Raw genomic sequence first — 22,939 nt, forward strand, 5'->3', positions numbered from 1 at the left:
AGTAGGAAGTAACGAAGGTACTGAGTGACAGAAAACATTCTAGTCAAGTGTGGAAAAAAACGTACTTTTTGTAAAAATTTGAAAAATTCTTACATGGCATGGATGAAATTAATAAATATACATAATGCAGTGATGGAGTCAGGTAGCAGTTTCACTTTGGACAGTTTGTACAGCTATTTCAACAGCTGACACCACACACAAGGAGTAATCTGTGCTTCACAAAGTTCTGTTGACTGTATTTTTGTAACAGATGACAAAATATATCCTGTTTATACAAGATACAAATTTTGTCTCAGTGTATCTTGATTTGTACATGCATATATATATATATAAAAAATGTATTACACACCATAAAATAGTAAAATTCCACATAAGCATCTCTAATGGCAAGTCAAACAAAAGCTTTGGTAGAAGAAAATGTTTGGATGGATCTTTAATTATTGCCATGTGGTGGCAAGAGGAGACTCAATATAATGGTTTCAGTGGGTTTGCATGCTTGCTACTGCATGGATTAGAATCCCTCTTCAGTGTCCTAAAGTATGCAAGGTTAAAAAAAAAAACATATTCTTAAAGTTATATTTCTAATTTGTGTCTGAAGATTTTATTGCACTTGATACTTGGAGGTTTTCAGATCATCCTACTGATGGCACTTGGGCTGCAACTATATTATCAATGAATAAGAAAACAGAAGCCATGGCATTTCAACAGTATGAATTCTTCAGACTGTATTATTTTGTTAGCCTGAGGCAAGAGACTGTGCTCTTAGTACCCGTCTGTGCAGAATGAGTAATCTGAGACAAATGTGTAACCACACCGCGTGTGCAATATGTCCAGATACTATGGACTAGCCGGTCTTGCTGTGCGCCACAGGCAGCCAAGTATCTCTCATGGACAATAGACATATGTTAAAAAATGATAATTTTATTATACTGTCTGGGATTTCACGACACATAACTGATTCTAAAAGCATTATAACAATGACAGTGTAACTGTGGGTCTGTTTATCCCATTAGAGTCAGAATTTTATACTGTAAGGAGTTGGTTTTACCAGCAGGATTTTCTGTTACCTAACCAGAATTCTGTATTTTTGCATGAATTCTATGCATGGGAGCAACTGAAAATATGTATTCCCAGTGTGATCTATTTTGGTGTTCTAACATGGCTTGCTTTAGCGTGTGTGATAGCTTGAATTTTCTTTCTTCGCCAAAGCTGCTTAAACAATACAATGACAGATTTCTGCTTTTATTCTTTGTTAATGTCATTCTTCATCCTCTCTGCCCCACATCAGGGAGGAAGTGTTGTGAGTTTGCTATTTTAATGAAGAGAAATGAAGCATCTATCAACTAGGATTTATACTGGAGAGCACATCAATTCAGTTGCCTTGAGCTTGCTGAGTTTGCATATCCAGGGCCAAGCAGCGCTCTCAATTACTCCTGCGCAACCCCATTAACTTCAGGAGGTTGCGCAGTTCAAAAGTGGCTTCGCAGAATGTGGGGCGATGTAAGGGGGGAAAAAGGCTATCTTAGAGAAGTCAAGCTCTAAAATATTATTTTTGGTTATCTAAAAGGAGATGTGCATGCAGTCATAATTACACTTTTGAAAGGTTAGGGTAGTCATCGTGTAGTAATTTCATTGAATATGTCTTTGTAGATGTGCGTAACAGAACAGACAGCCTCCCAAAAATCGCTGCAGTGAGGGGGAGAACACTTCCAGCCCTGGAAACATATTGTAAATCATATGTCTTTAGTAGACTGTATCCTGTAATTACTCTTAACCGTAGGTTGTTTCTTCCTCTTTCTCTCTCTAGGAGCTATGCCGTCAGCGCATGGCAGTGAAAACATCAGATCACCCAGAGCCCCTGCATGCTTCTCGAATAAATAGCGTTTCTTCACAATTTAGTGATGGGCCCATTCCCAGCCCTTCGGCCCGGAGCAGCACGTCGTCCTGGTGTGAGGAGCCAGTCCAGTCCAACATGGACATCTCCACCGGTCACATGATCTTGGTAAGGCGTTTTTGTCTTCTCGGCACGAGAAGCGTAGTCAGAATTTAGGGTACCTGCTTGGCTTTTGGCAAGAGATAACTTTTAAAGAAAGTAAAGCTGTCATTTCAAAGGTAAAAAATATTCCTGAGCTTCATTGGTAATCTAAGCTTTGTATAATTAGAAGTAAACGGATTTTTATTTCCATTTCTTTTCCGTTATATCAGGTTTTTTTCTCTCTGGGGAACATTCTTTTATCTTGGACATATGAATTGTTTGCACGCTTACTTTAAAAAAGATAAGCCATGTGTTGTCCTTTTGTCCTATTAATTTATGTTTACCTCAGCTTGGACAACTGAAAAAAACCTGCTAAATTTCTGATCAGCTTGCTGCTTTTTCTCATGTATTTTCAGTGCGTGGAAGTATCTGAGATGAGAAGGCAACAGTATATTAGTGATATGGAGCAATTTGTTTTCCATTATCCTCACAAAAGAAAAGGGATCTGAATTTTAAGCCTTGCCTGAATTTTGTTGTCCTTGGCTGAATTTCTTCCAAGCTGGATGTCTTCTATGTTTGAAATGATCCATATAATTTCTATTGATGGAGTCTGTATTGGAAAACTTGGGTTACCTTCAAACACGAGTTGCAACCAGTATCAGTGTAGAAGATGGACACGTGAATGCCTATGTGTATGTGAGAGTTAGAGTTCAGTGGTTGGGATTGGCTGCAGCTTGTTTCTGTCTCTCTCTTAGCATCCTGCTGGGAGAGCTGTAGAGTAGTCCCCCATTTTTGTGCCTTATTTTCCTCCTTTAAATATTTGCAGTCTCTGTAGAGTGCATTGAAATTACAGGAGAAGTTAGGTGATGGTGAAGGTGATGAGTTTGCTTTCTGTATTTGATTTCTGCTATTTATTAGTATGGTTGATCTAAAGTAAGCACAATTTCCAGTTGGTAGTGTTGCTGTGTTTTTGGAAACTTCCCTGTTTTATGTATGCACCACTGAGAAGACTCACCAGTGGGGTCTCTCAGAAGGAAACTTCTTTCCACTATGCCATATTTTTGGGTCATAATTTTTCAACTTCTTTCTCTCTTTTTCTGGACTTATATTTGAAAGTACTATCATCTCAGATATTCTTCAAGTTCTTGTAAGCCATCTCACATAACGGAGACAGGAATGAAGGCAGGCAAAACCCAAAAGCTAATTTGACCTCAGCCAAGTTACTGACCTCCTTCAGCCTTGATCAGGTCAGCTATAAAACTGAGCAAAAGCAGGACAGCATTGTAAACCAGATGCTTTATCAAAGTATGTCATTCGCCTGCCCCTGCCTATTTGCCCCTGAAAAAGGAGTTAATTAAGTATTATGTTAAAATCTGGCATACTAGTGCAGTTTGGAAGGGTTGCTCCCATGACAGAAAATCATTTGTTGTTTTTACTGTCCCACTTTTGCCTAACCAGAATTAAAATTCACTTGATTTCCTTTCATAGTTAACTAAAATGCTTGGGGGAAAAAAGAACGTCTCCATTTGCCCAACCTCAAAATAAGTACAAATTCTTGTCATAAGGCTCTAAGGCAATATATTTGTATGGAAATAAGAGCATAATTTCCTATGTAGATGGAAATATGCATTTGACATTTGCAAACAGTTTCAACTACTTCAAATTGAGCAAAATTGTTTTCAGTTATATTATTGAGAAAAATAAAAAAATCACAAAATCAAGCTTAAAAGAGAGAAGGTTGCATATGGCAACCACTTATTCTGACTCTGGGAATTTCTGCAAAATTGCAAGAAAGAACTGTCTTCGTATGGCAATAAATAAATTTTAAAAAATAGTCAGATTGGTCAGGATCACTGTTACAGTGTTCAGTGTCCATAATTCAGTCAATCCTGTTTAACCCTGGATGAACTCATACATATGTTAGCTAACGAACAGCATATGTTATATCTTAGATGGTGAGGGTTCAAAGAAGGGTAAAAGAAATGCTGTAGTGTCTTGAGAGTTCAAACCACACAGAGAGTAACAATAGTTTATTTGTTTACTTTAAACCAAGCAAACAAAAATCAGTGATTCAGGAGAGTCTGCCTATGTGCTTTGAAATACAGGATGGGGAAAAATTGTTCTTAATGGACGCAGATGATACAATTAGGAAGAAAATACAGGTTAGAATTGAAAGGAAGCATTTAGCCTGGATATCAGGGCAAGCCTAATGGGAGGATCAGGCAGGCAGTGGGATGTTTACTTAAGGGAATTAGTTAAACTGTAAATTTAAGATGTGCTGAAGGCAAAGCTAGGTTAGGTTTACATGGGAAGATCAGCATCGCTCAACTACAGCACTGGAGCAGATGATTGGACTTGATCAGAAATGCTCATGTTTTCTGTCACCTTGGGTCACACTGAAACCGGAGAGCTGACCCAATTTATGTTTTGCTCAAAAATAAATGCACGTATCTGTAATATCTTATTTACCTGGATTTCTCTTGCTCTGGAGATGCTGTGGCTTGTTGGACTTCAGCAATAGAAGAGACTTGCCAGACGTGATCTTTTCCTCCTATTGCCCTGCAGCTACAAGTGGAAGGGCCACTTTGCAACTTTTAATACCATTCAGTACAAGAAGTTTTCCAGTTCTTCCCATTTCCTGCTGCCACAGTCCTCTTATCTTTTAAATTTTGTAGATATTTTCCATGAAAAATGTCTCAGTGCCTAAGAAAGCAATGAGAAATATTACCAAGGGGCCTAGTAAGAATGGCAAATACCATCTGCTTTGCAGGGTAAATGTACTTACAGGTCTGTAAATGTGTTTTTCAGCTCCACAGTGTGCCACAAAGTAGCAGTTAGCTGAGCCAAGGCTCCTCAGTCTTTATTTTTCATAGGTGCCAGAACCTCCACAGAGAAAATCAAACAATGGATTACTGTATAAAGTGGCAGGAAATATTTTATTTTGATTTATAAACAGAATAAATCTTCAGTGAAAGTAGGTCAGAAGAAATGTGTCTGCCACTGCTGAATGACTCCATGTAATCTTGCTCAGAGGTAGGGTTGGTCAGAAACATTTCTGTAAAGCTGTTTGATTTGTGGGAAAATGCTAGCAGGTCATACCTAAAGTGATATCCAAGCTACCTCAGCTTTGGGTTTATTGGAGCTTGAGGCTGGCCACAGGTACTGTTTTCTTGGAGGACTTGTTACTTGTGGTTAGTCCATCATTTATAGTACTCAAGGTCTGGAGAAACCAGGAATCTTCCAAATCCATGTGGCTGTGGGGCAGTCTCCTCACTTAGACTGCAATCCTGCATTTCTGCCACTTTCCTGTACAGCAAAGGCAATGTCTCCACACTGCTGACAGTAGCATGAGGTACTTTGTACTGTTGGCAGGAGGAAGCAGGGAGGACTCAGGAGGCCCAGAAGGACAGCGATAACAACATTCAGAGTTTTTTTTTCCTTTTCACATTCTTTTTCCTCACATTTATAGCAGGAGGATGGCCCATATGGCACTTTTTGATTCTGTCTTTCTAAAAGATCCAAGCACTTTGGAAAGTGTAATTAGAAGAGCATGTTTTATGCAGTCATGTTTGTGGCACTGACTGGCTGGTTTCAGCATGAGCAACAACAAAGAAGTGCCCTCATTTCAGTCACCATTGGTTTAGCAAGAAAACAATCATTTTTCAGAAGGTTACAGCAAGGGAAAGAGCAGGAACTTACAATTAGATTTTCATTCACTTTATTCACATGTGTACATCTATATTTCAAGTGCCAAGAGAAGTCCTAATAAAGTGCAACGCTTCCCTTTGCAGTCCAGCAAGAAAACCAGGAGGGTTTGAAGGTGTCCAGGAGAGTTTTAGTCTCCCCGACTTGGGCTGCTTACAGCTACATTTTAGTCACTTAATGAAGAGGTGATGTTGACTTGAGTCCGTAAATTCCCCTTCTAGTCAGTGAAGTGAGTGGGTGGCTATGAAGGTCTCCAGAGAATTAGGCAGAGAGTGGATTTCTTCTGGGAGGCCTCCTGTTGTGCCTGCACCATCCCATTGACACCTGAAGCTTAGATAAAGGAGCCTCTTTTGTTCAGGCTGAAGCACAAGTTCAGCACGTAAATTAGGTAGATTGGATCCCACATCTGCTTCATACATTACCACACTTGTTTGGCTAAAATAATTATAATCTTTGATGAGTTTTTAAATGAAAAACAGAACTGCAAGAAGAGAGTGTATGCTTTTGATGATAACATTTTGAGGTTGTTATCTGAATACTGTATATGAGAGGGAATTTGCAGAAGCAGAAGTGATTTTCTGTGTTTTGGGTTTTTTATCCTTATAAAGACAGACATGCAAAATTTGGAGCATTATACGTAAATTAGCATTTCAGAACATGTGAATATACAAAAGGTCCTGTTCAGTCCTTGTTGAAGCTGGAAGTCTGAGGAGTCTTCTCCCTGAGCGTATGAAACTGCTGTATGCATTGGAAATAACAATAGTCTGTGATAGTTTGTATGTACTGTATTTTTCAGAAGGAGAAGAAAGTTTCATAACTGGGCTGAACAAGTCAGTGGGAACAAATGAGCTAGAGACTGAAATCTAGGGCCTTGCATCTAGGAGATGTAAGTCTGCTTGATCCTCTTGTCTTTGGCAGTATGCCCGCAAAACCAAAAAGATGTTTCCTATAGAGAGGCAAAGGATGGCCTCATAGGAGAACTTTGTGTCAAAAGAAGGTTATGGGACAGGTGGTGTCCCAGAAGGTGACGCAACCTGAACTGGGGGAAATCGGATGGAGACCTGCTGCTGAGAAATCAGTCAAACTCAAGATACTGAATTTTGCATCCAGTTTAGTTTTAATGCTGAATCAGTGGCAGGGTTGATGTGGGACTTGAGAAGGGTAACAAGCAGGGAATAGTTTCCAAGGTTGAGCCTGGGTTTTTTGTTAACATTGGTATCCTGTAGTCTCTGCGTAGTAACTTTTTGATGGTTTCTAAGTAATTTTCCCTCACTCTCATTTTTTAAAATAAGCTCTGTTTGAAAAGAACTCTGTGGGATAGCTGCTATAGATTTTCTTTTAATTGAATGTGGAAAAGTGGGGGATTGTGTGATAGAAGACACTTTCTAACAAGAAAAAATACTTTTTAAATCATGCACCACATTTTGCTGAGATCCCTTGCTTTTATTCTTAAATCTGCAATAAAAGCATGAGCAAAAGGCATTTAAACAGAGTTTTCTAAATAAATAGAGAAACTCCAGCATGTGAGGACCGATAGCACTGTGCTAGATCATGTGTACTTTCCACCTTGAGCTTAATCCATGTGCACACAAAACATTTCCTGAGCAAAGGAGCGTGATGCACAGTATGTGAGTGCAGTGCACTGCCTGGGACACGTGCAACAGAAGTACTTAATGCTAGCAGAGACAAAGGTGAGGACTGCAGGTACGGAAAACAAGGTCTTTGTCACAATTATAGTGTGTTTGATTATTTAGTGGGTTTTAAAATTTTTTCTTTTTCCACCATTTTCTTCTACCACCATTAATTTCTCTTTAACTCTTTATGAGTTTCAAGAGCAGAAATACTCTGTTTAGGAAAAAAAGCTTACAACTGAGAAAACAAAGAAGAAAATTCTCCCTCACACGGGAAGGGAAACAAGTCAGTGGCAAAGTTTAGCTAAAAACATAAACTCCTTACACATGTACTAAGTGGATCTAAATCCCAACTTATCTTTCAACTGCGCCAGTATAAATAGTTGTAGAAGTCTCACAAAATATAAGTCCCATGAAGGCTCTGGCCCTAAAGGACATTTTATCAGGAACAGTCAGACAAGAGGAGTCACAAGGGAAAAGGCTGTTGTGTATTGCATTACTCAGTGGCAAGATAGCCAGTATCCCAAAAAGACATAAATACGGTGAATGGGAAAATCTTTACCCCTCTCTCCCTGAGTTGTCATGCTTTTAGGGACAAGTGGAGCTGGTTGCCTCCTGAGAGATCTGCTGATGAAATGGCATTTATCTCTACATTTTAGTTGGTTTTTTTTCATCCCTAAATGTTTAAGTTACTTTGAAACATTTGCCTCTGTTTAAAGCCAGGACTTGAGACATAGGAGCAAAGAAAAGTGCAAAATTCTCACTGCATATGAAAACAGCTTTACTAATAGAGCCATAAATCTAATAAATGGATGTATGCGCTACATAGATTTCATAGAATCATGGAATGGTTTGGGTTGGAAGGGATCTTAAAAATCATCTAGTTCCAACCCCCCTGCCATGGGCAGGGACACCTTCCACTAGACCAGGTTGCTCAAAGTCCCGTCCAACCTGGCCTTGAACACTCCCAGGGAGGGGACAGCCACAGCTTCTCTGGGCAACCTGTGCCAGTGTCTCACCACCCTCACAGTAAAGAATTTCTTCCCTGTATCTAATCTAAATCTACTCTCTTTCAGTTCAAAACTGTTACCCCTCATCCTATCCCTACACTCCCTGATAAAGAGTCCCTCCCCGTCTTTCCTGTAGCCCCCTTCAAGTACTGGAAGGCTGCTAGAAGGTCTCCCTGGAGCCTTCTCTTCTCCAGGCTGAACAACCCCAACTCTCTAAGCCTGTCTTCATAGGGGAGGTGCTCCAGCCCCCTGATCATCTTCATGACCTCCTCTGGACCCGCTAGAGCAGGTCCATGTCCTTCTTATGTTGGGGGCCCCAGAGCTGGACACAGTTCTCCAGGTGGGGTCTCACCAGAGCAAAGCAGAGGGGGAGAATCACCTCCCTCAACCTGCTGGTCACACTTCTTTTGGTGCAGCCCAGGATATGGTTGGCTTTATGGGCTGCAAACGCACATTGCTGGCTCATGTTCAGTTTTCTATCCATTAGTACCCTCAAGTCCCCTTCTCTTCAGGGCTGCTCTCAATCCAATTTATTAATCTCAATCTCAATTTATTATTTCATCAATAAAACTCAAAAAAAAATATTAATGAACAGGTTACCCTTTGATTCTTCCATTTTTGTTTGTTTCATGTTCAGTTGCCTCCCTTTTTCTATATTAATCTTGGTGAATGGGCCTTAGGAAATAACAATTACACAGTCAGTATTAAAGAAAAACATGCCTCTTGAACATGGTATGAAATTAATTTCAAAATCTTTTCTTTTTCCTGAATTCTTGCCTGTCAGTTGTTTCCCCAAATATATTCATGATTAGAAATAACTTGCCAAATTCTTGTGACTACATCTTGGTCTGCTGTTTGAGGTGTTTATTCCAGCTTTGTTTAAGGTGCTTTGGTTGAATACTTTTAGCCACCTTATATCATTCCCTAAGGCTTTTAGTAGAAAGATGAAGAAAACATTTCTATTAATAGTCTAGAGTACTAATTTTTGAAGTGTTACATTGGGAGAGATATTTGACACAAAACTAGCTTATGCAACTATGTGCACAAAATAAAAAGAAAGGATCATTGCCATGGCTGAAACAAAACTTGGTGGCTATCTGAACTTTTCTTCAGTTTCTCCCAGCTTTTTTCCATTTCTAGAAAACATCCAGGTAGCGTCAAGGCAAGATAAGTACCAGCTGTAGCAAGCAGCAAAAGATGCTAGGAGGCCATTTAATGAAAAAGATCTGGGGTTTGATACTTCAGGTTGAAGACAATGGATGTTACTGTGCCCTCAGCTGCTTCTGAGAGTCTCATTAGTAGCAGAAACCAGAAATTAACTCTTGTCCAGGAGGCTACTGGTCTTGTCTTTTGGCTCCAAATGCATCCTAAGTAATGAAGTGCTCTTCTCTGTGTTTGTCTCGTTGTGCACACTTACATCAGGCATTAAGTTGTTGATAACTCATAGTAGCAGATGTAGCAGTTAATCATATTTTGGATCTAACAGGTGGAAATGCCTATTTAGAAGAAGGACACTAGGAAGAGGGGGTTCAGAAGGACTTCTTAGGCAGGAGGCCAAGATGATAATACATGTTACACCTGATCTATTTCTGAGCTGGTGACAGAGTTCAGACATGGGAAGGAGGTGAGCTTTGACTCACTGTGGGATAAAGAAATGTCTCATGTAGGTTGCAAGACATGATGCACCACTAAGGTCAAATGATGTGTGGTAAATGGGACTACAGTTTCAGACCTTCTGAAAATACGTATCAGTCCAGGATGAAACTGGGACTTTCTTCGTGGTACTTACAAAGAAGGGACATCGTACTGGCACTGTGTTTTTGCACCATGATACCAACTGCAGTTTAAGATACCCAGGAGAACTCCAGTGGTATTTTGGAGAGCTCCTCTTCGTGTGAGCCACACCAGCAGAAGTTACTGGAAGCGTTCTGGTTAAGGTGCTACTGGCAGTGAAGCTAGCTTAATCCCACCATTGCTTCAACAAAGTCTGTTTATTCTCATCTTCAGCGAAAGATAAAAAAATTTATATTTTGCTTTGTGCAATCTTTCTGGGATTAGGCCTTAACTTGGCAGTGTTCTCTGAGTATGGTATCAGAATTTGGGTGGTATTTGGAAAGTTTAATGTGTAGGACACAGACAAAATGCTTCTGTGACGATCAAGTTTTACATATGCACCCACGACGCAGCTGTGGAAACATTTTTAAATAAGGAGATAAACATTAAAATAATCTGTGAAGTTCGCTTGTGGATGACATAGTATTTGATGTTCCATAAAAGAGGACTAGGTTACTTTTTGGTCAAAACCAGACAAAGTTAAAGTCTACTACCGTCAAATATTCCAACTCCCCCTCCCTCCAGCATGTCTTTATAAAATACATACTTTTGCTGTGAATTTCTGTCTTTTATATAACTCTTCCTTTATTTTAGACTAGAGTAATATCTTTCAATTTTTTTCAAGCTGGTAGCTCTCCTTTAGTGCCGTTGTGTCTCCCTCATCCTATTGTCCTAAACTCATGTACTAATGCTGCTTTAGGTTGCCCAGCTATCCAAGAAAACTGTGTTCATAGCTGGGGAGAATTACAAGTTGCCTTTCATTTCTGACTGCTTGCTGTACCGTTGTACTGAACTAAGAACAGAAGGTGTGACAAACTGCTCACAAGCATCACCTCCTTCAAACATGACCTGCTATTGCTCTGGGAATTTTTCTCTGCCCTTTTGTTTTCTGGAATGTCTATGAGGACTGGCATCCAGGTCCTAAAATGTTTCTGTCCTCAGTCTGGTTAGTAGTAAATCCATTAATGTCTGTCGAAGATGGTTGGTTGCTGGATTTGATGTGTCTTTAAAAAATATTTCTCTGACTATGTATCACAACTATGTTATTTTTAAGATTAATTATGTGAAGATTTGTCTCCTTCTGCCCAGGCTGTTTGTACTATCTAAAATATTCCCATGAACATCCAATAACGCTACTGCACATAGCAACTAAGGTCTAGTGGCTGTCAGAGTGTAGTGAATTGAAGCATGTTTCTGTACTTCTTTTATTAAATATGTGCACACACAACATGTTTCTTTAAAGAAAATAAACAAAAAATGACAATGTCTCTTTACTGGATATATTATATTTATACTCTGAGCACTGAAGAGAGTCTGGTAATTATAAAGTTGTTTAAGCATTTTTGTTTTAAAATTAAAAAGGTACTGAACTTGAGAAAACAAGTACAGTCAGTTATTTAGTACTGTCTTGTTCTTACATTCTTTTCATATTTAATTTAAATGGACTTTAGGTAGTTGCAAATAAAAATACTGAAGGACTAGCAATGCACTAGCAATGATTTGTGTTCTTGCTGTCATCCAAATTCACAGAAAGAAGGAAACATATTAAAGAAATTTGATAAGACCAGGTGGTCTGAGTGAATAATTTCCCTTTCATTAACATATTCCCCTTATTAACTCTGTAATTAATTGTACATAGCTAAGGAAAGCTATGGAAATTGCATTTTGAGATGTATCAAAGCTGACTTTATGCTTCAGACTTCCATGCAATTTACTATTAATGAAGCAAGAGATGGAGGCCCCAAATCTATAATTATTACTTACTATTTGAATGACAAGCAAAGAATTTTATCAGCACAGTTTCAAATGAAAGGGGATTAGCAGCTAATGTTGAAATTGTTAATCTTTCTTATTAAAATAATTTTGACGAGAGTGTTTAGCCTGAAAGAGGTTTCTGGAACATCATTTACCATTAAAACAGCTATTTTCTGAAGCTCGGTATGAATTTGTCTAAGTTTGACAGCAGGGTGCAAATATTTTTTAAATGAATGAATATTTTATGGGAGCTAAGCCTGTTCATGTGTGAGCTGATGCCGAGCTGCTTGCTGTGTGCATATTCCTGGAATGTGTAGCAGGATGGTAGTTCAATATCCATCTTACCAAAGTGAAGATGTCTATTGAGATAACAACGGAAGAAAGCTACAGAAATATCTGAGAACTGAAATTGCACCCAAGGCTGTATCTGCACACGACTGATTAGCAGGTGGGAGCCTGCTCAGAATTGGGCCCTAGATCTTGCTGATACTTTTATGACACAGACAAAGGCTACAATTATGTTTGGTAACAATGTTACTTCACGTTTAGCTAGGCCTTCTTACTCCTTTAAATGGTGGTGTATTTTCAGTTTTCATATATTTTTATTAGTGTCATGTGCCTTGAGATGAGTATTCTCATCTCTTGTGTGCCTTATACCCACATGTATGCTTGTGTACAAATACTATGTACAGCAATGGTATCCTCATGTAAGTATAGATAAATATTTGTGAGCAGAGGTATAATATACACATCTTTTAAGTGTTAATGAAAAACTACTTGGCATTTTAAATTTTAAAACTTCTCCTTGCAGTATTTGCAATTTTCATCTCTTACAGGAGTGAACAAATGAAGCTGACGAGGCTGTTTTCACTCCTTGGGATGAGGAAATTGTGAATATATAGTGACATAAATGGTGAAAAGCAAAGCAGTGATAATTTACAAAATTTAATTTGCAGTGGTCTCAGCCACATAAGTACTGGAGAAGATGTACGTTAAAGAACACTATTAATTTGCTTGTGTCCCATTACAGAAAAAAGCTAATGTAAGAGATGTCGCATGACTTTGTCAGTGACAAATCTTGCCAGCAGAGCAGATAGAGATCATTTAAATGCTTTAAGACATTGTTTGCGTGATGGACTTTGTGTAAAGATACCATCAACACAACAAACCCCCATGTACCTGCTCTATCATGAGATTATTCCAAGCTTTACCTCTGTGTGGACCACGTTGGCACTTCATTGGGTTCACTCAGAAAATTACAGGTTACTGAACTAATCTTATATCTCTAGTCCTACAAATGTTCCTTTGCAGCAGTCTTGCAGACAGAGTGGTATTGTAGCAGAAAGTGCCATAGACTGTATGTTCACTCATCAGACAGAATCAAAGGGTTTTTAGCTTAAACATAGCTAAACATAGTTGTTAAATAGCACGCACTAACAATACCTGAAGAAGCACTTACATTATAAAATCGAGTTTTGTACGTATTATAATCGTGTGTTAGGTGAAAGACGTCAAGGGTTCTTCTTAATCTGTAAGAGTCATAACAATCCATGTAGACCACAACAGTTAGAGACGGTCACTATGCCAGTGTTGGTAGACTGGTGTAGTTAAGAGGCAGAATTTGTCAAGGATGAAGCTAATGCAGAATCCAAAAGCAAAGCTGTTCTAAATGCAAGAGTATTTCTCATGCAGGTATTTATCTACTGCTTTCATAGGAAGGCACCCAGAAGAGTTGGTTTGATTAACCACAGCAACCACACAGAAACAGTAACATAAAATCCCCAGGGCAGCGCTGACTCACAGTGAGAGGGATGTCCAGCTACTGCTCAGGTGGGCACCTGTGATACCCACCTGAAGAAGGTGCTTGCCTCTTTCCTCATTGCCTCCTTTCACCTATTGGGGTCTTTGCATTAGACCAGTTTGACTGAAAACATTACAGTAGTGTCTAATTACTGTTCACGTAGTGAATATACTAATAGTGCTTAATATGTTATTTCTTCTGGAATTCCAGAAATTACTTTTGTGTCATTTAAAGTTCTGCTGGAGTCAGGAAAACTCTGCAGTATTTGAGGGTATGCACCAGCCTTTGACTTACCATATGTGTATTTTCACAACTGAATTTAGAGAAACTTTGTCCTTCAGTTAGGATTCTGGGTCCTGATATAAGAAATTTTGATTAAAGTCACTGGGAGACTTTCAACTCACTTCAGTAACCAAAATAATAATAAGCCAACTCTTACATAGCACTTTTGATCAGTAGGTTCAAAGCTCTTTTTAAAGGTCAATATCATTATCCTGTCTTTTTAGTCCAGGAAGCTCAGGCACAGACAAGGAACTGTCTTGACCAAGACTAACCTTAACGTCAGAAGCAGAGCCAGGAGTAGACCTCCATTCTCTGGTGTCCCAGTGCTCTGCTCTCACAGCTAATCATACTGGCTTTAATACAAAGAGGATCGTATCAAAGGGTAATATTTTTGCCCCTTTTTGTCCCTCATTAGTCTTCTTTAAGACAAGAAAGTATAAAGGAGTTCTGTACCTGGGTTTGTCAGATTTGATTCTGTGAGTTTAGTTTTGGCCTCATTTTCTAAGAGCAAACTATTCCATATTTGGAGAGCTGGCTGAAAGATGTTAAATACACATTAGAAAAGCTTGTGAAAACCAAATTGAGGATATGCAGTCTATAGTCAGTTACCTCTGTGATGGAAAAAGATGACATCTACTCATTTTTTGAGTCTCTTCTGAATTGGTAACAGTTTTCTTTGAGACTATTTTCCCAGTCTGCTAGATCCTTAGCTATCACACACATGCACTTGCACACATGCATGAAATTTTAGGTTCTTTATTTTGCTTTTTCCTTCTGTTTAGCAGTAAGCTGTACTTGTACTGTCTACTCAAAACTACTACTGTCACTCTCTCAATGTTTTCTCCTTGGTTCAGCATGTGAGGGGAAGTGTTCCAAGGAAAAGAAACAGCACACAAGGAAATGTTGACAGTTACCAGTTATGACCAAAATTTGCTTCTTCCCATAGCATTTTCTTCATTTGCTGTGTTCTGGTTTTTGTTTTTCTGATTTTCTTTCTTTGCAGTACAGTGTTTTGTTTCATATTTTCCTTTCTTTGTTGATCTCTACAGTCTTTTCTTGGTTTCTTTTTCTGTCCTCTTTCACACTGACTTTCCCTTGTTCTTATTTTGCCCTCTATCACTTCAAATATTCTCATCTGTGGATTAGGCCAGTGTTCCTCAAACTTCTTTAAAGTGTTATCCCTTACTGGCTTCCATGGAAACCCAAGAGTCCCAGGAGTAGGTAGGATGTCTTCAGGTTACAAACTTCTAAAGCTTTTCTACCATCACTTCACAATCCCTTTGGAATGCTTTCGTGAGGAAAATATTTGAGAATTTGAGAATCACTGAGCTAGGCCAACCTTAGCTGAAAAACCCATGGAGCATAGATAAAAGGTTGCCTAAAAAAATGGGACACTTCCTCTAGATTTGGGAGCTCGGTAGATGCCAGCTGCATCTTTATTACGGCCAGCATTGCTCAGTCTCCTGCTGCATGTTGGTTCAATGTGGCATGCAAGAGATAGGGCAGAAGTCAGGCATATCTTCTCCCACAGTTGTCTCCATTAAGTCCTAAAAGTACTTCTGTGGAAAAAGTTTCTTCACTGCTTACTGGTTTGGGGGGGGGGGGGGGGGGGGGAAGGTATAAAAATTAATAGAGTTTGTCCAAAAACACACACAGAGGTTTGTGAAAAATGGAGAATATGCAATACAGAATCCAAGAAGTCTTGCAATCCATGTTATACCCACAGCCTACTGGCAGAATATGCATAAGCACAAGAGAACATATGGTCACCTGTGAGAAAAAGCAGCGAAAGAACAGACTGGATAATCAGCCTTTTCCTTAGAAAACTCCCGTAACAGAGACAGGAAACAGGGGTTTTCCTTTATGAGTCGTAATTTGCTCCTGGAGAAGCACCTTTTCACTTTTATTCACATTTTTAAGAAGAGTAGTAAGAGTATTACTGCTTATCCTTTTGCTCTAGCAGGGATGTTATGTCTGTAGAAATAATATTTTCCTTTCTACCCTCAAGATGGCCACTGTCTAGCAGAGGCATAATTTGCCAGACTATCTATAAATCACATCATGTGCTGTATCACTTTGATGTACTTGGTCATGGTTGCCTGGGTTTTCCTAGTCTCATTATCTCTGAAGAACTTGACCACGCTTGAAGAGAAGATTATTTTTAAACATGACGTTTTTCAGAATTCTATATTTGTCTCTTGGTAATTTTTATATATAGTAAATGAAGATGACTGTACAAGTGCTCTGAAAAGAAACACAGACTTTAATTCATTAAAATCTAAATTTGCAAATATAGTACCCAACCGGGAACCCAAATTTAAATGCTTAATTGAGTTAGTGGGGCTTGGAGAGGAAGAAGTCAGAGAATTTGGTTTTGTGTTTTCAGCTAGGTAATTAGTATGTTGTAATATATTTTTAAAATTTTTGTTTCAGACATACAACATCATTAGCAGGCATATAAATGAATCACAAATATGTCTTGGATTGTGGTACGATGTTCAGACCACTAGTTAAAAAACAAAGTGAGAAGGGATCATCTGAAAAACAGGTTTAATATGTAAGAAGAAAATAGCAGTTTCCTGGGAGAATGGCATTGGGTGTCAATATTTATCACAAAGACTCAAAGGACTTGATCTGTATACTTTTTTGCAGTTTTTTTGCTTCTTTTTATACAGCTATGCAGCTTGCACTTTTACTTTTTAACAAAGCTACCAGAAGCACTTCCCAAAATGTCTCAGTTGACGAATTCAACTGACACGATGCTTGGCATCAGTTCCTATACTGCAGAGCTGCCTTTAATGGGGAGGTTTGGGGGGTTTTGTTTTGGATTTATTTTTGTTTTAAAGAAATGTCACAACATATCCCGTGTTGTGAAATAGCAGTATTTGGCTAGGAGATTTAGCCTTCCATTTTTTGAAATAACATTCTTCCTTTATTTAAAGGCTATTTATTATTTAAGATTTTTATTGTGAAATCTACCATAAGAAGTACAGAAAGCCTGGAAACTGATTTTGGCTAATTTATCTTTTAATCTTTATTATTTAGTTTGGCATGCCGTTGTATAAACAGAATCTAACATGTGCATCAGTTAAATTCCTCTAGTCATCAACCACTTAAACCCTGTACTTCTAAACAAAACCCCCAAACAAAAACCTGTTCAGAACATTGGGTATGCTCAAATTACGAAAATGTTGTCAGATATGGATTCATGAAGGTTGTACAGCCTTTAACCCTCTCTATAAACATCATCATGGGAAAAGCTTAAAACAGCGGTCAAGAAGAGTTCTGAATTCCCCTGCAAAATAAGTGTTTTAGGAGCATATTCTGTGACCCTGGGAAATTCACTGCGATGTTTCTGCCCTTTCATTTCCCATCTGTGAAACGGCAATGATACTTGCCTCCCCTGCAGAAGTAATGTGAGTACTTTCAGACAGTTGGACAGAAGGAGCTATAGAAATGCAGAGATTGTAAGGGAGCAAATTATATTCCTTTTATGGTAATCATCTTCTCCTTTTTGTTGAGGTTTATTTAAAGCAAAGTAATTGCAGGGGTGAAACTTCATAGGCATAATTTAGATTTCAAGAAAGGGGGTAAGGAGGAGGAGATGGGGGTGGCTGTATTTTAAGACCTAGAAGACACTATTAAGTAGCTGATAATCCTTGAGAAGGGATTCTTTGTAGAGTGAATTTCTTTATCTTCTGCTATATTTAGGGAGCCAGGTAGAGTAAATATTTCATAATTAAGCATTCTAATTTTTTTTAATGCTTAATTTCTTAGCTGTATTTCCTTTCAAAAGTATACCTGCCTCCATCATTTCGATTCAAGCAATGTTTAGCATCATGTGTATGTTCCAAGATTTCCTCCAGAGCTGAAAGCCTGCGTTGGTCCATACCAGTTTGTATCCAGCCATTTCATTGGGATTTCATTGAGCACCTTTGGCAGCTGGGAGCAGTAAGAAAAGGGATTAGCAAGTGTTTGTCTGACACACACTGATCCCAGCACCTGCTGATTGGATTGAAGTAATCCTTTTACCAGTTACAAAACTCTATTATCAGAGCATTAAAAGAGGGGGAGGCAGTGATATACGCTACATCAAGGGTATATTAATTTAGGTAAACAGAACATAGGTTGCTATTTAATGATCCCGTGAATTGCACGATAGTCTAGTCTGGGAGGTAATGCCATACACAGCTCATACAAAGATGATACTTCTCTAGAAACCCAAGGACAATGATTTAAAATTATTTTAGAGAGCATACTTAAAGCACAACTGCTTTCTGTGTACATGCGTAGTTGTTTACAATAATCTTTACATCAAAAAACATAAAACTGAAACTATGGAATGTCACTTTTTATTGTTGGCTGACATCACTGTGGAAGTTAATTTATTTCCAAATAATACAACCTATTTGAAATAATCTAGGGATATTATTCTCAACCAGGCTGAATAGTTGCTTTGTCAGAGAATTGCCTCGCTCTTTTTTTAGTTTTCCTTCATCACCTACCATATTATGTATTATATTAGTAGTGGTTTATGCCAAATTACTAGTAAAGCTTCACAGTAGTTTTCAATACTTAATTGAAAAGGCTTCAAAACTACTCTTTTCAGTGGTGTAATCAGGTACTGAAAAATACAAGAAAAATTAGATCAAAACACATTATGGTAGTAATATGGCTGCAAACACTAAGGAAAAATAATTTCTTAGTGTATTTTATAAAGACAAAATACAAATTCCCAGGTTTTTAGTTCCTAGATTTTTTTCATTTGTGGTTACCCTAGACAGATGCTGATAAGATCAGGAGATCCAGGATGGCACAGGGCAAGTTAGGAAAGAGAAAGGAGCCTTAAGCTTGAAAAGACTGACTAATCAGATGGTGAAATCCTGGCCTCAGTAAAGTCAGGAGTGTTGCTGTTGACAGTACTGGTTACAGAACGCTCCCCAGGATTAAAAGTATGTGAGACTTTATAGCCAGATGTTAATTTACTGAGATTTCTTCCAGCTACAAGTTCTGTGAGATACTGACAATGAGTTGCCACAACAGAATTTTTATTTTTATATGTATATATAAAAACTCAATGTAACTAGCCCAATAAAGTCACATTTCTCTACAGTTAATGTTGTAAACTTTATTTGCCATGTTAGGACTAAAGCTATAGAGTGACATGTCAGAGATGGAGCTGGTCTTGGTAACAGCTATAGTCTCTGCATTATTGCGGGTTGGTTGGATCAGAGCATCAGAAACTTCTTTAACAGATCTATAACTATTGGAGAAAACTGATTTTCTTAACATGTTAGTTGATTGAAAGACTTAAATTGGTTGAGATAGTGCATCCTCTCTTTATTTAAGGTCTGCTTTATTAAGGAAGAAAGGTAGAAAGCGTATGGGCATAGTTTGGCTTTGCTTCCGTGTTTTCTCCTACATGGGGCACCACTGAGAGCATTCTTTATGGACACACATGTGATGAGCTTCCAGCTTTTGGTCTGCGAGAACACCACAGCAGCTCAGAGAGAAAGACCAACCTTCTGTAAAGAAGGAAGAGCCCAAAGTAACTTCAGTATTGCTATGAAATGGTGTTAGAAAGTGTGAGAAATGCTTAGAAAATGTGAAGAAACATTCTGGTGCTCTGCATGGTCTGAACATGGCTCAGGATTCTAATAGTGACACTTATCTCGGGGAGCTTTGAGCAGATCTGGACAAGTGTGGGTGCACCAAAATAGAAAAATAAAGTAATCATAATTTTATAGAAGAGGAATGGGGAGAAGGGAAGAGGAGAAGAGAAATGAACCTTTCTATTGCTATTCCCTGAGTCCAGACTCCAGCCCTAGCAAATAATGGAGCACATATTAAAAAAGAAATTGCTGATTATCTAGCGAGAGATTTTTCAAGGACATAAAAAGGAGATAAGTGTGAGGTTCTCATTTAAGAGGATGGGGAAGGCTGGAGTCTTTCCTTTGTGCGTTTGTTAATCTCCTCCATCCTTTTCATTGGATAGCTGCACAATAAGTAAGAATGTGCATAATTTTAAAAAGAATAAATCTTGCCTGGACAAACTTGATTGCTTTTTATTTAACTAAAACTACAAAACCAGTAGATGAAGTGAAAACAACAGATGTAATATATTCAGATTTTAATAAAGCCTTGAAACTGTCTCATGAATAGTTAATTGAAAAATTAATGTCAATTTTTCAGAAGACAATTATGTGGATTGAAATGTGGCTAAAGGATGATGTACAAAAAGTAATGATCAAAAGCTATGTACAGGAGTGTCTGGTAGAGTACAGAAATTGCTGTTAGATCCAGTTATATTTAACTTTTTAAATAATGATCTGGAAGTGGATGGAAGTGACAATGACTTTTACAAGTGGTATCACAGTGTAAAGTTCTGCACAAAAGTGATGACAAAGGAGTAATTCAAAAGTTTGAAAACTGTAGACCTGAAAACACATACCACAAATAAAGTTAAATTATTTTTGAAGAAAAGAGTCACAAGAATAGATGTCTATAGTTTGCATAGATCCATTAATCTGTGAAGACACTGAAATAAATACAACTGGAAATTATACAGAACAGCAGTATTCTGTGTAAGCAGACTCAGCTTGAAATAAATGAATTGGTGACAATGGGTAGCAAATTAAGTTTGCAATAGAAAAGCAATACTATTGGCATCCCTACGAAAAAGCCATCTCAAATGAGGACTACTATTTGTTACTGAAAAAAATTTGAGTATTTCCAGGAATACAATGTGTAGTTCAGAGCAGTTTGTATCCCAGGAAATAGTAATGAACTGTGTTTTAGAATTCTACTTTAGATAGAGGGCACCTAAATGTTAGAAAGTTTCTTAGTGAAGTATGAGAAACAAAACATTATTTGAAGGCCTGGAAACAGGTAATCAGATAGGCTTCTTCTATCTCTAACTTCCGTAGCACTGCACATAATATGAGTGGGAACAGAGAAATTTACTGTGAGGCCACTAATGATAAGGTATTAAGCCAGAAAAAGGAAAGAGAAAATCATGTGCTGTGTTGAAAGTAAATTGGATTTGTGCAGAAAAGTTCTCCTCTTACATATAGTCAATGCAATATGTATTGAAGAAGACAAGTTTAAGCAGAATAGCAAAAATGCAGGAGTGTCCTGTGCCAGAACAATGTAGCCTACAAGTTAGCAAGGAACAAAGGCAAAAAAAAAGCCTTTACTTAAGTCAGTTGGAGAGAATAACAAAACAAATTGTTTCAAGTGTAGTCATTTAGTTCACATTTTGCTATGTAATAGTTAAGGCCAATTTTCTCCTCTCCAAATTCCTTCTGAGGAATCCAGTGAAGCCCCACGGCACTGCCTGGCCCTCTGCATCTTGGGAAAAAGCAGCAGCAGTTTGAAAGTAGTGGCTCTCACACTGTTAGGTGAAAGGTGTGGATTTGAGTGGTCACCATTCACAAGGATTAAGATAATGTCCCATCCACTTCTTCAGCTGACATTTGAGATTTGATTAGACCTGTTGAGGTCTGTCAATTTAACAGTTGCCCGTCTTTTCATTAAAAGAGACATTCTCCGTCGTGAAAAGAGTGTCTGATCAAGTACTGTATTGGAAGTGTGTTGTCAAAAATAACTGTTTTTTCTGTAATAGCTGAACATCAGCTAATAAAATAGGTGGTTTTAAAACAAGTATCTTGACAGATGCAAACCATACCATCTGTGAAGAAGTTATTTGGAGATTGACCAAACAATTACAATTTAATTGTTATATTTGTTAACCTTAATTTAGTCACAGAGCACGCACTGGATGCCACTCCTTGAGTAAAGAAAGAAGTAAAGAAAAACAAAGTGGTTTGACACCATATTACAGCATCAACCAAGCGCTCAGGAAGTTTTACCAAAGCCAAGACAGGCCATTGTGCTCTGTCTTTGTGCCTGTGTTCAGGCATGCTGAATCTGTCTTAATATTTGCCGCTGGCACTGGTTCTCTTCACCAGAGATTCATTGTCCCTGGGACAGTTTTTCATCCTCTGGCTGAAAGCTTGTTTTTTGTGTTACAACTGGCATATCTCACACAATAATAATAGATTTTACAACACATCCCCTTTCTCTACCTAACATTGATGCATCCTCCTTATCCTCATAACATGTTTGGTAGCAAGATATCTCATCGATGTGTACAAGAGAAAGTATGAACTGGGCTAGCAATTGTCCTTGCAGGTAAGGCCCTGTGAAGGAAGATTAAGACTTAATGAAATTTAGGGTACATCAGGAGTTCTGTCCAAGCAGACAGTGTTTGTTTAAATAATAGCATATACTTGGGATTACAGGACTTGTCTTGATATGGACATATTGGTGAGACCAGACCTCTACCATTTTGATCAGGCTTTGAGGAGCATTACAATAACAGTGGTGACAACCTCTATTTATTTTACCTGCTGTTCTGGGACAAGGAAAATCATGTGCGTGTTTGACATGTTGGTAATGAATTTCTTTTGTACCAGGCAAACACTGCAGAATGTCTCCTGAAAACATCCTAATTAAGGAGTGGATTTGAGTAGACATACAATCTCTAAAATATCAGAAGTTCCACTCAATTTAATGTACATCCAGCAGCTCCCAAGAGAGTGTTTCAAAATCACTAAGCTTCTGTTTAGCAAAATGGGGATGAGCGTAGGGGCTCTGAAGGCCTGTAAATGAAAGATTACTTAACTCTGAGGGAATTGTCTGACTCCTGAATGTTTTAAAGCAAGCTTCTTTCTCAGTAGCTTTTTTAAATGTGTGTAAAGCAGATGTTCGTATTGTGTAGAGCCTTCCATGGATCTGTTCAAATAGTCAAACACCTTTTTGAGATCTGTCAGGAAGTGCCCTGTGAATCTGATACATGCAATACACAAAAAGTGGTTGTCTGGTTAAAGTAAAGATTTCAGTGTGTTTTCATTTGAACATTTATTTCTCTTTACACTCAGGATGC

The 22,939-nt window shown here is 38.3% G+C and overlaps 1 protein-coding gene across 3 annotated transcripts in view; it reads left to right on the forward strand.

Moving 5' to 3' along the window:
* The window catches only part of PTPRN2 (protein tyrosine phosphatase receptor type N2), a 691,070-nt gene that overhangs the window by 602,203 nt on the left and 65,928 nt on the right, over window positions 1-22,939 (forward strand). For all 3 annotated transcript variants that reach the window (XM_074868529.1, XM_074868546.1, XM_074868538.1), the window contains one exon: window positions 1,808-2,002. In XM_074868529.1, the coding sequence (XP_074724630.1) occupies window positions 1,808-2,002 (195 nt within the window). The remainder of the gene's footprint in view (window positions 1-1,807; window positions 2,003-22,939) is intronic.

The sequence above is a fragment of the Strix uralensis genome, chromosome 1 (assembly GCF_047716275.1).
Source record: "Strix uralensis isolate ZFMK-TIS-50842 chromosome 1, bStrUra1, whole genome shotgun sequence".
NCBI classification, from domain to species: domain Eukaryota; kingdom Metazoa; phylum Chordata; class Aves; order Strigiformes; family Strigidae; genus Strix; species Strix uralensis.